This window comes from Thermobia domestica, chromosome 7 (assembly GCF_964235325.1).
Source record: "Thermobia domestica chromosome 7, izTheDome1.hap1.1, whole genome shotgun sequence".
In the NCBI taxonomy this organism is placed as follows: Eukaryota; Metazoa; Arthropoda; class Insecta; order Zygentoma; family Lepismatidae; genus Thermobia; species Thermobia domestica.
The window spans coordinates 3,976,096-3,990,942 of NC_137460.1; the positions used below are offsets into that span (position 1 = coordinate 3,976,096).

The following is a 14,847-nucleotide window of genomic DNA, read 5'->3' on the forward strand; positions in this document are numbered from 1 at the left end:
ATGAAGCTAAAATTATGGTATTCTTTGAGTTTGTTTCCGTATTTTCTTATTTTCCTGTATAAACAAATCCAAAGTTGATTAATTTGAGTTACTTATTCATTTTACCATACAAATTTAGAGTCATATTCCACTTGGATTTCAGTCCCGACGAAGATGATGACATTCCTTGAAACAGTTAAAAGTATGTTGACTGTTTTATCAGTATTTATGTGTTTTTCTTCCTTCTCTTTCTGATAACTGTAAATTTTTAATTTAATTTTGTAATAAGTATGCCATAATAATGTAAATAATCGATAATATTCTTGATAATATTCCAAGTCCCACATGTTGATAGGCCCGAAATCCATGTAACTATGTTTTAGTCTTAAAGGATATTTTCTTTTATTTTTAAATAATATACATTTGAATATTGTGTAAGCTAAAATTCCAGTTTCGTCACTGCACCAACATACATAATTTTCTTCACTATTTATTTTATGCAACATGCAAGAAGTTATTATAGTATTTAATCTTAGTATTAACAATATTACTAATTATTTTTTGTTTTTCTTTGGTCATTATTGTAGGACCATTAATTATTGTTGCATTTAATAATTCGTAATAATTTTAAAATACAGATCGGGAAATTCTTAAGTGTTGACTTCTCCACGTTCAGTTTTTTTTTTTTTTTTTTTTTTTTCACTACATGAAAAGAATGACACATTAGGAAGATAATTAATACTCATCTACTTTTGAGAGTCTTGTTATAACAGGGTTCGTACTGATCTGAAGAAGTCTCTTTCCCTGACTTTCCTGACCTTTGGCAGGAAATTCCCTGATTTTCATGACAGGGGTCGGATGACATTGACATATATAAATAAGGAATAAATAACGGTGAATATTTATATATGAGAATATGTATTCTATAGAAACATATAGTAATCAATTGCTCATACGTTCATTCCACCTACCTCCCATAAAAATCTGAACAACGTTCCATAATTCTTGGCTAAGCTGAAATTGGTGTACAAATAATGTTAGAAAAAAATATTTTTTTTATAAAATTTCCCTGACTCTCCCTGATTTCCAGTCTTTTTCCTTCATATTTCCTGACCTGCACCATTTTCCCTAACTTCCCTCACCAGTAGGAACCCTGTATAAGTACAGTCTGAATTTCGACATTCACATAAAATGATGTTCGTATGGTGTGGTAAAAGATTATTCTTCTAAGCGTTTAAATTTTTAGGTTGTTGCGCCAACATATTGACTATTGTTGAGAATCTTCTGTTATCGATATCAGCTTTGATTTCAGCATCTGCATGGTACAACAAGCATGTGCAGTAATAAGCGTTGATTCGACATGCAATAATATATTATATAGTGGTTTATTTGATCTAAGCGTTGTGGGATCTACAATAATATAATGCATTATCCAACAAAACTGTTTTCCTTCAAATACTCACATAAAAATAACTCTAGCAAACGAAAAATGACCACTATCTTCGATAAATTAGTTACAAAGATAAGAACAAACCTGATAGAGAAGAATGAGCTGATAACAATAATAATAATAAACTATAAATATATGTAACTTACTTTTCCTTTTCTGAAGCGTTGTGGAGTAAGAACTTGGCTACGACAAGCCTTTTTCCTAGAGACGCTGCTGCCCCGTACTCAGGTACACCGTCCGCCTCTGCCACATAGACCTACAATACAACAAACATTCCTCTATTCATTTATTTGTACTTGAATCGTAATCATTTTTTATTCTTTTCACACTAAACAAAATAGTTTTCTGATGTCTGTAACAGGATCTTTTTATCACAAAGGTAGTACGATTTTACCATGAGATCAATAAATCTATCTAATATGGTTTTCAAGAGGTAACATGTTCATTCATACCCATTTGCGAGATATATCAAAATTGACTTACTATATGTAACTATCATAGAAATAACTTGTTATTCACAACGACTACTATAAAAAAAAAAAGTCCTTCTAAAACACCCTCACCGTTGAATTCTATTCTCGTAGAAACAACTATCAACCCTTTAAAGTAAAAGAAGTACCCTTACTATTGAAATTGTCCACTAATTTCTACGCCTATTGTGAAAAATTGATTGTTATAAACCAAAATATCCGATGAAATTGTTTGATATTCTTAGTACCTATTCTGAAACATTTGATCCTTGTAATACAAAGAAACATCCTGACTGTTGAAATTATTTTCAGCATCTATTATGAAAGATGTATTTTTCTAAAACAGATAATAAAAGCGTTCTAACTGTTGACGTTATGTGTTATTCCCAACTATTATTACGAAAAATTGATTCTTCTAAAACAAAACCTAGCTTTTATGTTCGGCATCTATTAAGAAAGTTTGGTCCTTCTAAAACAATGGAGCTCCCTAACCTTTGAAATTATCTGCCATTCACATCGTTAATTATACTAATAAATATTACAGCTACAACGTAATTTTAAAGATCCGTGGAGGTCCAGTGGTTTACAGAAAGTTTAGGTAATTTTAAGTCCCCAATTTGATCCCTTACATAAAGTCTTGTTCACACACATACAAAAAAGTGGTAGAGGACTCAACTTTGCTGCGTGGAGTCCCTGGTTCAATCCCAGATAGCACCAAGTAAATTTTGTGATTAACAAGAACTGTATGCGTAGGTTTTCTCATGATTTTCCGTTTCCTCTCTCTTTGTTCATTTCATGATTTCATTCATTATCATTACCATATGCTTATCCTCGTTGTATAATCGTGAACGTAAAACTAAGGATTTCAAGGCAATTCCAATTTCGACCTGCTTCTTGTTCTTCTTCTTTGGTGTTGTTGTTGTTCAATAAGTTTCTTTCCGAAGAGCTACTGACACACTGATATCTCAATAAAATTACTTAATGTATCTTAACGAAAACAATACGTACCGTTCCGAATGTCCCTTCGCCAAGTTTCGAGAGCATTCGTAGCCGATGCCTTGGGAACTCTGGCACAGACGTTTCTTCCAGTCTTTTCATCATTATACTTAACACTTCTTGTTGATTTGGTGACTGAAAAGAAGAGGAAAAATTTATAACAAAATCTGACATATACATCATTAGTATTAATAATCAGTGGGCTATCCTCCTTCCTTCCCATAAGATTTCTGGTGTGCTTCAAACAATTATTTATACATTTCATATCGTGATTGTACCTTCATGTTGTTTCACATACAAAGTGTCGGACTGGCCAAGTTGAGAGACCTTGGTACGGGTCCTTATCCAAGATGGCGGCCGGGGTGGATAACATGTGTCACAGAAGAAATACCTGATCCTTTTTTTGTTTTAGTATATGCCCACATTTATGTTCAATTACATCTAAAGAAACTAAAAGCTATTTTCTGTCCAAGCGTTATAGTAGTGTATAATTGAATTACTGGTATGGGTCGCTAAAATTAGTATAATACATATTGAGTAATAGAGAACTTTGCATTTGAATAAATTTTACATGAATTCCGAGGGGACATTTCGCGAATGTACCTTGTTGGACAATCAAACGTAATCGTAAAGTTACTTCAGTTACTTTAACAGCTTTTACGCAGTTTTTCACTTGATGACGCAATCCAATCAATTACTTTTTCTTTGTTTACATTCTGCAATAAATCTTTTTCTGTAAATTCCCACCCCCCACAGTAGACTCGTCCATTTTCTAGAGAAGAGCTAGAGTGGCGAGTTGGATAGTATATATAAACGGTGTAAGCATGAGACAACAGGTGAAAGTGAATAAGCGCAAAAAAGCCGTTACGAATTAGAGCGGACCCTTTGCTAAGTACGAAATTTTACTAGCTCACGGGGTCGTACTGATATGAGCAAGAGGACTAATGAAAGACTTCTTTCGGAAAGATGAACTTAGGCTTCCGCAACCTTTTTGGTACGGATACTCAAGAAAGTGTTTGTGATCGCGAAAATTCGACCAAGGCCTACAGGTCCTGTGCCGCGTAATCTCCGGTAGGCCCCTCAGGCCGTTGGCGATCGCCAAGTAGCCAACGTGGCCAGTCCGACACTGCATATACATAAAGCTCAACAGTTTGAAACATTGGAAATCTCATTCATAAAACGTTCTTTAATATTGCTGTTTTGTGTCGAAAGGACGGACAAGAAGCGTCAATTGAAATAACTTTCCAAAAGTGCAAGCAGCAATGCTATTTCTGGTATAAACTGATCTTTTTCAAGACATCTCTACATTTTCAAGGTGTATCCAATCGGCAGTCCAAAGAGGAAATCGGAATTTTGTGAGCATAGAATGTTCTTGAACATTACTGAAATATAGTGGCAAACACTGATAGTTAGGAGGATGAATTTTCTAATGCACCGAGTCATCAAAAATCTTAAATATGGCCCTGGTGGGAAGCATCTATCAATACATCAAGAACGAAAAGCTTAAAAAGAGGAAAAAAAGATTTACAAAATACCTAAATCTTGAAGGGCGTATCAGGCAAGTATTAGAATATTTCGACCATTCTCTTAGGTGACTTCCACATCGTACGGTATCTTATCTCTTTTTTTATTTTTAATCGTCTTTAATTGATCAAAAAGCCTAAGTGTCTATTGAAATCATGTTTAGTATTTTTTTAATGTATTAGTACTGAATTAACAATCAAATGCTAACACAAATATTCTTGTTCAAAACAAATAGAACATTAGTATTGAAGCTACTAATAACCTGAAAGCTGCCCGTTACATTCTGTTTTGTTTCGTTTGTCATTTTGCAGCAGGTGAATGCAATCAATAATATGAACCGTAGGAGGTGCAATTGAGTAAGTCTTTATTTGTGTTGGCATGTGTTACCCGAATTTTTCCTAAGCATTCAACAAGCGTCGCGAACGTAACATAGCAGCTATAGAAGACAAGATTTTAAATATTTGTAATTAACGACAACTACAAATGTTGCAGCAAGATTTTTGAAAAAAAAAATCGAACCAAAGTTCAAGAAGCGGAATCTCCTTTTTCGCTCTTCCCAAATTTTGCGTCAAGAACATGATGACAACATTAGAAGGAAACGCACTTCACAACAACAACAAGACGAAGACAAAAGACGATAGAGAACAGTTTCATGTCGCCACAGCAAGAAGAAATACAGAGGAAAGGGGAGAGAAGACATCTAAAGTAGGGGATGTTATGGCAAGCGGGGAAAGGGGAGAGAAAGTCTGTAATTAGCTTTTCGCTCATTTATGCATTTAGCAACAGAGAGCAATTCGGAGAAATCGCAACAGCAATGGATTTTCGCTACAAAGACAAGAAGTCGTCAATATAACGTCGCAAGTTTTAGGAGAGAAAACTTTAAAAAGGAACAGAGAGCCTCAACTCAGCAAGCGGGAAGCAGAGAGACGTAAATTACTAACATTTTCTGGATTTAAAAAAAGAAAGAAATATATATAACCTAGACCTCCGCCCATTTTCCTGCATATACAGTAGGGGAGAAAAAAAAAACAGGTCCTATATTCTCAGAATTTCAAGTTGTTCTCTCGGAAAATGGGCGATAATAAGTGAAACTGATGGTTAAAAGAGGGAACGACTTTATACGAATTTCAACCCTGAACAAAAAATGAGGTAGAGAAAGGGGCAGATTGCGTAGTTATATATATATATATATATATATATATATATATATATATATATATATATATATATATATATATATATTTGTGTGTGTGTGTATGTATGTATATAAAAAAAGCGCCATCTCTGCAATTAATAGAAGCCGGCGAACTGTGCTAGCTAATGATGATAAATCTAGAGTCGCCGTGGAGAACTAGCTAAAACCAAGATTGCAGGAACTACTAGAGTGGGGGAAAGGGGGGTTTGAAGTTTCCAGGAGGATACTTGTGATAAGGGAGGGGGGTGTTACTTTATTCTAGAAGGTTCTCTTCTTCCTCTTTCCCTCCACGGGATTTTCTCCAGTCTCATTCCCGTTTTACCGTTCCGTACCACCACTTTCTACGTCACAGCTACACCACTGCAAAACCTCACACTTCGCATCGAGTTATGACTGCAGGATTTCCAAGGGAGAGCTATTATTTATGGAATTTTCGCAAAAGAGAAAATGTTAGTCAAAAGAACTAGACGGTGGAGAGAAAAAGATTTGTTTTTAAAGTTCTTGCAGTCGTTTGCAAAAGAATTCTTTCTTGAAAAGTTTAAAAAAAATTAACCCTTTACCACCCAACATTCTTACCACCCCTTTTGAATTTCCTTTATACAAGTATATATATACATTTCATGAAAATATTTCCAACCCCTTTCTCTTGTGTCATGTATAAATCCACCCCCTCCTTCTCTCCGTGTTCTCTTTCGTCCCCCTTCTCCCTCCATCTTACTACTGGGTAATTAAAATCTTAAGGCAAGACGCCGTCACGAAAATTAAAGAAACGACTCTAAGATGACATTAAAAATGGGGGGAAGAAATATATTATCAAGACACACACCACGAATTTTTAAAAAAAATCGAGATATACATTCATATATTTTTTTCTCTCATCTGTCACATTTTGTGAATTAAACTTTAAAAAAAAGTAAAAAGACACATTACTTAGGCAGAAAAAAAAGTGAATTTGACATGTAAATGATACATGTTAATGAAGTGGTTTCAAGTTAAATACGTTACTTTAAAAAAAAAAAAGCTTACTGAAACAAAAGAAGAACGAAACATTTTTCATATAGAAATAAGTAATTACAGAAACTGTCAGTAAAATAAAAAAAAAAAATAACATTTCTGTTACATTACCTTATGGGGAGGGGAAAGGAGAGAAAGTATATATGTATCCATACTTTCGTAAATATACTGTGTATTTATAAATATATTTACACATATATATATATCTTTATATAAAAAATAATGTGTATTTTCACGTATCATTAAATAAATGAATCTAATGCATCAGACGTCTTTTTTTCTGCCTGTTTCTCGTTAATTTTTACCTCGACATTCTCAATTTACTAGTACTTTTTTGACTTTTTTTTTTAAAAAAGAGAATAATCCATTTACATTTTAAGTTTTTTAATATACTTTTTTACCATTGCGGAAAAGCAAATCTAATGATTTATAATTTTATGCTTTTTCCTTTTTGTTCATTTTTATTTTAGAAATACCAAACATAAGTATTAATTTCACGAGAGCTAAAACATTTCTTTTTATGTTTATGTGATCGTTATTTTTTTAAAGTTATGATTACGGTGACGTAGCTAATTTAATACCATGATCTATATTTATATTCATTGATGCACCTCTATTATGCACTAAAATATAATATTAAGTAAAATGGTGAAAAGTGATGACGAATATTATATTACAAATGGAATTTTTATTATTTTGGGTAGTAAATTACCCTAAAGCAGGGTTTCTTAACCTGGGGGTAGCGACGATAAACGGAAGAGATAAATGTAATTAGAATCTAATACCGGAAAATATTTTTAAATATTAATTTGAATTTTGTTCTGATAGACATATTTTTATTTTTGCAACAAAAAATAGATCTACTAAACATTTTCAACAGATGTAGAGTTATTTAAAAATCAAAAGAGGTACGATATGAAACTAATGAGAACTGCATATTAAAATACCAGAAAAATACAAATGCAACAAAACCTGCATATTGAAATACAATTAAAATTGAGTTAAAATTAAAATTGAAAGTCATTTTCAAAACACTCTGACCAATGGTATTCATTTTGAAACAATATGACGGATCGCATTCGAAATTTATAATATGAATGAAGTGACCAAATTTGGTTTTAATACATTCGCTCTCAGTGAAACTGTATCCACTATATACAAGAAAGAGATTCCACTATTATAGAAATAGATGGATATCGTGAAATCTCCGCAGTAGATATATTAAAAATCCCACAAAAACTTATTATAAACCAGAAATTATAAGGAGATCGTTGCCAAGAAAATGTGATAAAATGGGGGTCGTGATAGGAATTATGTTGAGAACTACTGTATTAAATATATTTTTCGCTTTTATTTTAGAAATACCAAACGCGAGTATTAATTTCACAAGAGCTGAAACATTTTATTTATGTGTATATGACTGGTATTTTTAAACTTGTGTTTACGGCAGTGAATTTAATAGCATGTTCAATATTTATATTGATTCATTCACTTCTATTATTCACTAAAATATAATATTAAGTAAAACGGCGAAAATAGATAGCAAGTATCATATTACAAGTTGAAATTTTACGCTATCTTGGATAGCAAATTACCCAAAAGCAAGTTGCTTTAAGATACTTAGTGGAATTTTTATAATTATTAACAAGATCACGTTTCAAAATACAAGGTTAGCATAAAGGATTCATTTGTTTTGAAAAGGCTGTATTTTAAAAAGTATTACATGTACACATATCAAAGATGTACGAAAAGAATACAGAAAGAACACAGATTCACCAAGTTTGTATTGTGTATTCGAGGTAGCAGCATGAGTTCATTATCTAACCCAGTTCGTGACTACCTAAACGATGATTGGGCGTATTGGTGAGAATGACTTAGCTAAATTCCCCTGGTCTCCCAGATCTCCTGACTTAACTGCCTTCCGACTTCTTCCTATGAGGGCATGTTAAGGACCTTGTTTACGTATCCCCACTACCGCAATCCATACTCGAGCTCAAAGAACGCATCAGTGCTGCAGTGCAGACAATTAACAGGACTATGCTACAAAATGTATGGAATGAGCTCGAGTATTGTCTGGACGTATGTCATGTCTCTAAAGGGGCACATATTGAACATTTATAGAGGGTGTATAAACTTGGTGAGTTTGTGGGTCTTTTCATATATATTTCATGTGTTTACGTGTAATACTTTCGAAAATATAACCTTTTCAAAATGAATGAACAATTTATGCAAGCGCTTCTGATACAAGGCTTTCCAAACCAATGATATTGACTCCATGGAAGTGAAGGAAGTTCCGATGGTGATGAAATAAAATAGTTTTAAGTAGAGGCTCGAAGGTCAGGAAACTAATGAATAAATAATAATAATAATAATAATAATAATAATAATAATAATAATAATAATAATAATAATAATAATAATAATAATAATAATAATAATAATAATAATAATAATAATAGTAATAATAGTAATAATAAAGCTCTTTCACCATGTCTCACATACTTGATCAACATGACTTAGGTATGGAGACCTAGCAAAAGTCGTAAACGGAGTGGAGTGCACTGGGTGGCCTTGACGTCTGCGGACGCGTGTTATCCTGTTGGAAGGTGGAACGCCACAGTATACAGATAAGGTCGGAGGATGGCGACGCGAATTTACAACGCATTAATCATACTAGCGAACGAGGTGTGTAGCTTGTTAACCCCCAGATCATAATGACAGGTCTCCTATATGGCAAATGCAAACACTATATATATTTTCCTGCTCACCTTCATGTCTACGGATATACACATGCCCATTAGTGTGTCTGAGACAGAAGCCGTTTACCCAGCGACACTCATTGAAATTAATTCGTTTCGGTCCTATAGTCTCCCTTGATTTCCTTGGTAATGAAAATATTAGGAGTAATCGGAACCCAGGCCGGCCGGTTGATGGTGCTAGGTATGGAGACTAGTACTCTTACTTTGGGGGCCACGATGGCTATGATTGCACTGAGGTCGCTGCAGGGACCGTCTTAACGCAGAGGTCCGATATTCACTTGCGTGGGGGACTCCGAGGAGAATTACACAATTCTGCAGAATTAATGTGTAAAACTTAGTCGTAGGGCCTTAGCACACTGATTTACCCAGAGAACCTTACTACTATTAAGAATAGTCCGTCCTACTAGTTGGCGCGTCTAGAAAGCTCCTTTTGTTTAGACGCTTTCATGTGCGGAACATTGGAAGGCATGTCTGGTGTGTAAATTCTTTGCCTCCCATTGTGTATAGCTCCGATAAACATGCCCCGAATACAGCGAGCGGCAATTCTGCGCAAGGATCACAGCTTGTAGAACCAAAGTGTTCTTAAGAGGCCTCATCCCGGCCCCGTAAAATTAAAATACCGATAATTTTACAGTAATTATGTGATATCTTCAAATAGATAAAAGATAATTGAAATGTGGAACAAGAGCGCCCTAGACAATATTATTTTGCGTGAGGTACCGTTATCACAAGTTACCTAGTAACCGTTTTCAGCCGTTTAGAAATGCGAAAATAAATGCCGATTTTCAACATTGCTTGAATTCGAAAGCAGATTAAGTGAGTTGGGATAACGGTATCTCATGTAAAATGATATTGTCTAGAGCGCTCTTGTTCCACATTTCGATTATCTTTTATCTATTTGAAGATATCACATAATTACTGTAAAATTAGCGGTATTTTAATTTCGCCAAATGGAGTGTATAAACGAAAGGAAAGTATGGAAAAAAATAATGTTACACTTACTCTTTTCCCCCTGGAGTCATCTGTTTTGGTCCCTTTGGATGAGGATCCTTTGGAGAAGCTGCTGTCCTTGTCGCTGCAATTGGTCTCCATTAACGGCGGAGGAGGCAGAGGGACTTGCTGTCTGTCTGGGTTTAATAACGGCATTCGACCAACCTCCAGAGGGACAGCGTAGTCGTGTGATGTTTCTGAAAAGAGAAATGGAATCTCAATCAGTTATTACATATGAAAAGTTCTTAGTTTCCTAAATTCTAAGAAAAAAAAGAAAATGGGGAATGCTTTGGTGAGCAGAACCAGGGGTGCCCACAAAGGGGGGGGGGGGGTACGCAAACTGCTTCATTGAAATATTTGGGGGGGGGTTAAAATCTATATAAATATGTTTGAGGGAGTGTAAAAATTAATCGAAAACATTTTTTTTTCATGGAAGAACACCTACGGATAGACAATTGAGAGGGGTGCGTCATGGACATGAGGAGGGGTGGGCACCACTGAGCAGAACAGACAGGAAGCCCAACAGTGCAAAACAATACGATATTCTACTATCAAAGTTGTCCTGTTACAAATGGCGCTTCGCCGAGCATTTGTCAATCTACAAAGTAAAAATAAGCTTCGTTAATTTAATACAATGAGTTTCTGTCACCCGAGTTCTGTTAAATTTAGACACAAAGCTGTTGTTACTTCAAATTTCTCGCACTTTGGAGTAACATGTTGCAATGGTAATCGCTAAAGCAACTCCATGACATGACAAGATTTTTTTTTTAAAGTTACATACCATTGAGTGTTGTTTCATATAAGATCCCAAACACTACTTATAAAAACATTTAGCTTCTTATTAAGGTTGGTTTAAAGGGACAAGTTTTGGCGATAGATGTCACTACAGTTCTCGTATCTCTCTCATGTATTTCTTACCTTTCACGAAAATTCACGATATCCAATTATCCGATTAAAGGTTTGGATATCCAATTTCAACAATTAAGCCATTTTAACAATGGCGAAAATTCTAAATTAAAAAATCGGCACGGATTGTTGTCTTCGATAGGTTATGAATTCTTTCTCTAAAAATTTGAAGTTTGTAGTTTGAAATTTGTAAGAGAAATCGTGAATTTTCGTGAAAGTTAAAAAATACGTGAAAGACAGATAGAGAGATACGAAGACTGTAGCGACATCTACCGGCAAAACTTGACCCTTTAAACCAACCTTAAACCGAGATGATTTTTTAAAGGAATAATTAGAATTGCATAAAAAAATATTTATGGTATAATAATGTATAGCGTAAGTGGTCATGAGGAACGAAAAACTGTCGACGACGAAGAACACAATGCACACACGAGAACAATAGATGCCAGAATTTCGAGTCACGTAAATGTTCTCTTAGATAATTCTATACTTACAAAATTATTTTTGTGAACGATTACAGGAAATATAATGAATAGAATTAGCTGGATCGAGTACAAAACGAATGCGAGGGTGTTAGAAATTGTGACCAGACAGAGCGCCAACCAACCATTCCAGCAATTTTATCATGATTATTACTTTCCTTAATCATATGTTTTCTTAAGCGTAAATGACGTAATCATGGTACGTTAATTTTTTTTTTCATTATAGGCTGGGAATAGTAGCTCAGTGATACGGCGCTTGCCTCTGGTCTGAAGTAAAAATGAAATGAAACCTTCAAGCTTTATGTCCCACGATTATGCCGGCTAGGATAAAGGAGAAGGTGGTGATGGGAATTGAATTGGTGTGAATGAAGAAAGTGGGGGAAAACAGGAGAACCCGGAGGAAATCCACGTACACGGTATTTGTCCACCACAAATCTCACTTGGCGCGAACTGAAATCGAACCAAGGACCTCATACGCCAGAGGTGAACGCTCTACCACTGGGCCACCACGGCCCTTTCATTTGAACCCTGTAATACGAGTTTAAAGTGGACAACATCTTTTCCGTGGGTTTTCGTGGTTTTTTTCATTTCCTTCCACATTCTCATTCTAACCAATATTCCATAATCATCCACTTTGAATAATCATTGGCTCCATACCTGTGCGAACTAGAAATTTCATTAAATTTGTTTCATTTTTTAACAAGAAAGCCATTATATTCAATGAAGGCATACTTTATTTAAAAAAATAAATAAAATAAAAAAAAAAGAGTCAGGCATGCTTTTACTTGAAGGTAATGAAATTTGAGGACCTAACATCTACAAATTTATTCGTTGGAAACTTTATACAAACAAACAATAATACTAAAGAGAAAGCTTATTCAAACTGGTCAGATCGCCATAAAAATCACGATATATTCTTCAAGTTTATTATGCCCTCCACTTGAAAAGGAATAAACTGTGATAAAAAAGGGGGGGAAGGAAGAAAATAAAGTATGCACCACACCCACCTAAACTAACGGTCATCGTTTCCTTGTTAAAAAAAAAAAAAAAGCTTGACTATATAAATCAGCCGCCTCGTTATAATGTTATGAAGTGAAAATTGCCCCAGTTCTCCCTGTACCCGAATCCCATGGGAGAAAGAGAGAGAGAGGTTCGATCTTATCTGAATCCCTATAAATAACACTACGTCCTACCCTCTCCCCTTCTCACTGTCAGAGGACTAGTGACCACCAAATGATCTTTAACCCTGTAGGCAAGAACTAAACTAGCAGAAGAAAGGACATTGAATTTAGATACAAGTAATCCTTCTCTCTCTCTCTCTCTCTGGCGGAATAAAAACACAAACTAATCAGGCTAGATATTTCTCTTAAGAATCAATGAATATCAATCTCTTCACAAAGTCCATTACATTTCTTTTTCCTTCTACTAAGCAAGTATTTATTTTGTTCTCTTTTTCTTCTTTTTTCAATAATAAAGTAAGATTTCCTATATTTTCCCAATGATGCCAACCCCCCGTGGGAAAAATTTTATATTGTGGAATTTTTTACATTAATTTTTCGAATAGGAAAAATAGAAATGAAATTATTGAGTTTTACGTTCCACGATTATGCCGGTTAGGCTAAAGGAGACGGTAATGATGAGAGATGAATGAAATGGTGGAATGAAGAAAGTGGGAGGAAACGGGAGAACCCCGAGAAAACCCACGCACACGGTGTGTTTGTCCACCACAAAGTTCATTTGGCGGGAGCAGGGTTTGAACCCGGGACCATTTTTCGAATAAGAATAAAGGAAAGTTTCGCCCAAATTGGCTGCACATATGGCATTTTCCACACACACACACACACACACACACACACATACATATATATATATATTATTGACTTGGAAATCCGAAACACTAATCCGTTTCAATGTAGTCCTCCTTGATAATGCACACACTTCTCCCAGCGCTCCCGCCATTTTTGGAAAACTTTTCTGGAACACAGTTTTTGAAATGATGAGCAACCGTGCCGTCGCATTCCGCATGACGTCTCCTCTTAACTCAAATCGGGTGCCCCTTTCAGTGGTATTTTCAGCTTGGGAAATAACCAAAAGTCATTGGTGCCATGTTGGTGAGTTGAGTTGACTTTGAGTTTAACGTCCCGTTCAGCAGCGAGGCTATATGAGACGTGGACCTACTGATTAACGTGGAATCCGAACCACATGAGCTCCCGCCGGGAATGGAACCCGGGTCCCCCACGCCAGAGGCGCGTACGCTAACCGCTTAGCCACGAAGGAGCTCCATGTTTGGTGAGTAGGAAGCCTGACGATACACAGGAATGTTGCGTTTGGCGATGAAAGCATGAATCAAATTTCGCGGACACTCTCCTCAAGCCCAAATTCTCGTTCAAAATTAAATGTACCGATCCGATTGAATGGCGCAAAGCTTTTAGGAAATTTTGATGCAATATGCAATATCGCAAGATTTGAGACTTATTCTGGGGGAGGAGACTCATATTACGGTAGATGAATCCAAGATTGGTGGGACAAGTCCCCCTCATCCCCCCCGTATTTGCGCCAGTGTACTGGTGTATGTATCATCTCTATGCATCAAATGTTATTGCTTCGCTGTTGTCATTGCAGATAGGCCAAGCTGCCTCTATTTACATGTAAACTCTATGGAATTATATCTCAACAAACAGTGAATACAGAAATATTAACTGGTAAGTAATGGGAACTATTTTTAAATATTTGATCATGTACAACACCTATAGTTGAGAGGCCTATGATAAATAGCGACCTGATAAATATCAAGGTTTTGAACTCGCCTGTAATATACTTTTAATCTTGATACAGTCTGAAATATGGACAATTTATACTAATAAATGAATTTTTAATACATCTATATTATATGGAAGATATCAGACGCCAAAGTAACAAATAACTTGATACAATTTACACTTTCATACAGGCAACTTGAATTAAGTCCCTATCTTTATGGTTGCATCTTCTGACGTATAGCTAGTGAATAAGATCTTTACATGTTTCGTCCAATTTATCATTTCATGTTTCCATACACGTAAAGTTACTATATGTCAGCATT

General features: G+C 35.2%; 1 protein-coding gene across 1 annotated transcript in view; it reads right to left on the bottom strand.

The window, feature by feature from the left end:
• The window catches only part of LOC145689838 (discoidin domain-containing receptor 2-like), a 602,490-nt gene that overhangs the window by 28,487 nt on the left and 559,156 nt on the right, over positions 1–14,847 (bottom strand). The window contains exons 11-13 of the mRNA XM_081764058.1: positions 10,390–10,574; positions 2,908–3,030; positions 1,576–1,685 (exon numbers count right to left, since the gene is read on the bottom strand). Coding sequence (XP_081620184.1) covers positions 1,576–1,685; positions 2,908–3,030; positions 10,390–10,574 — 418 coding nt within the window. The remainder of the gene's footprint in view (positions 1–1,575; positions 1,686–2,907; positions 3,031–10,389; positions 10,575–14,847) is intronic.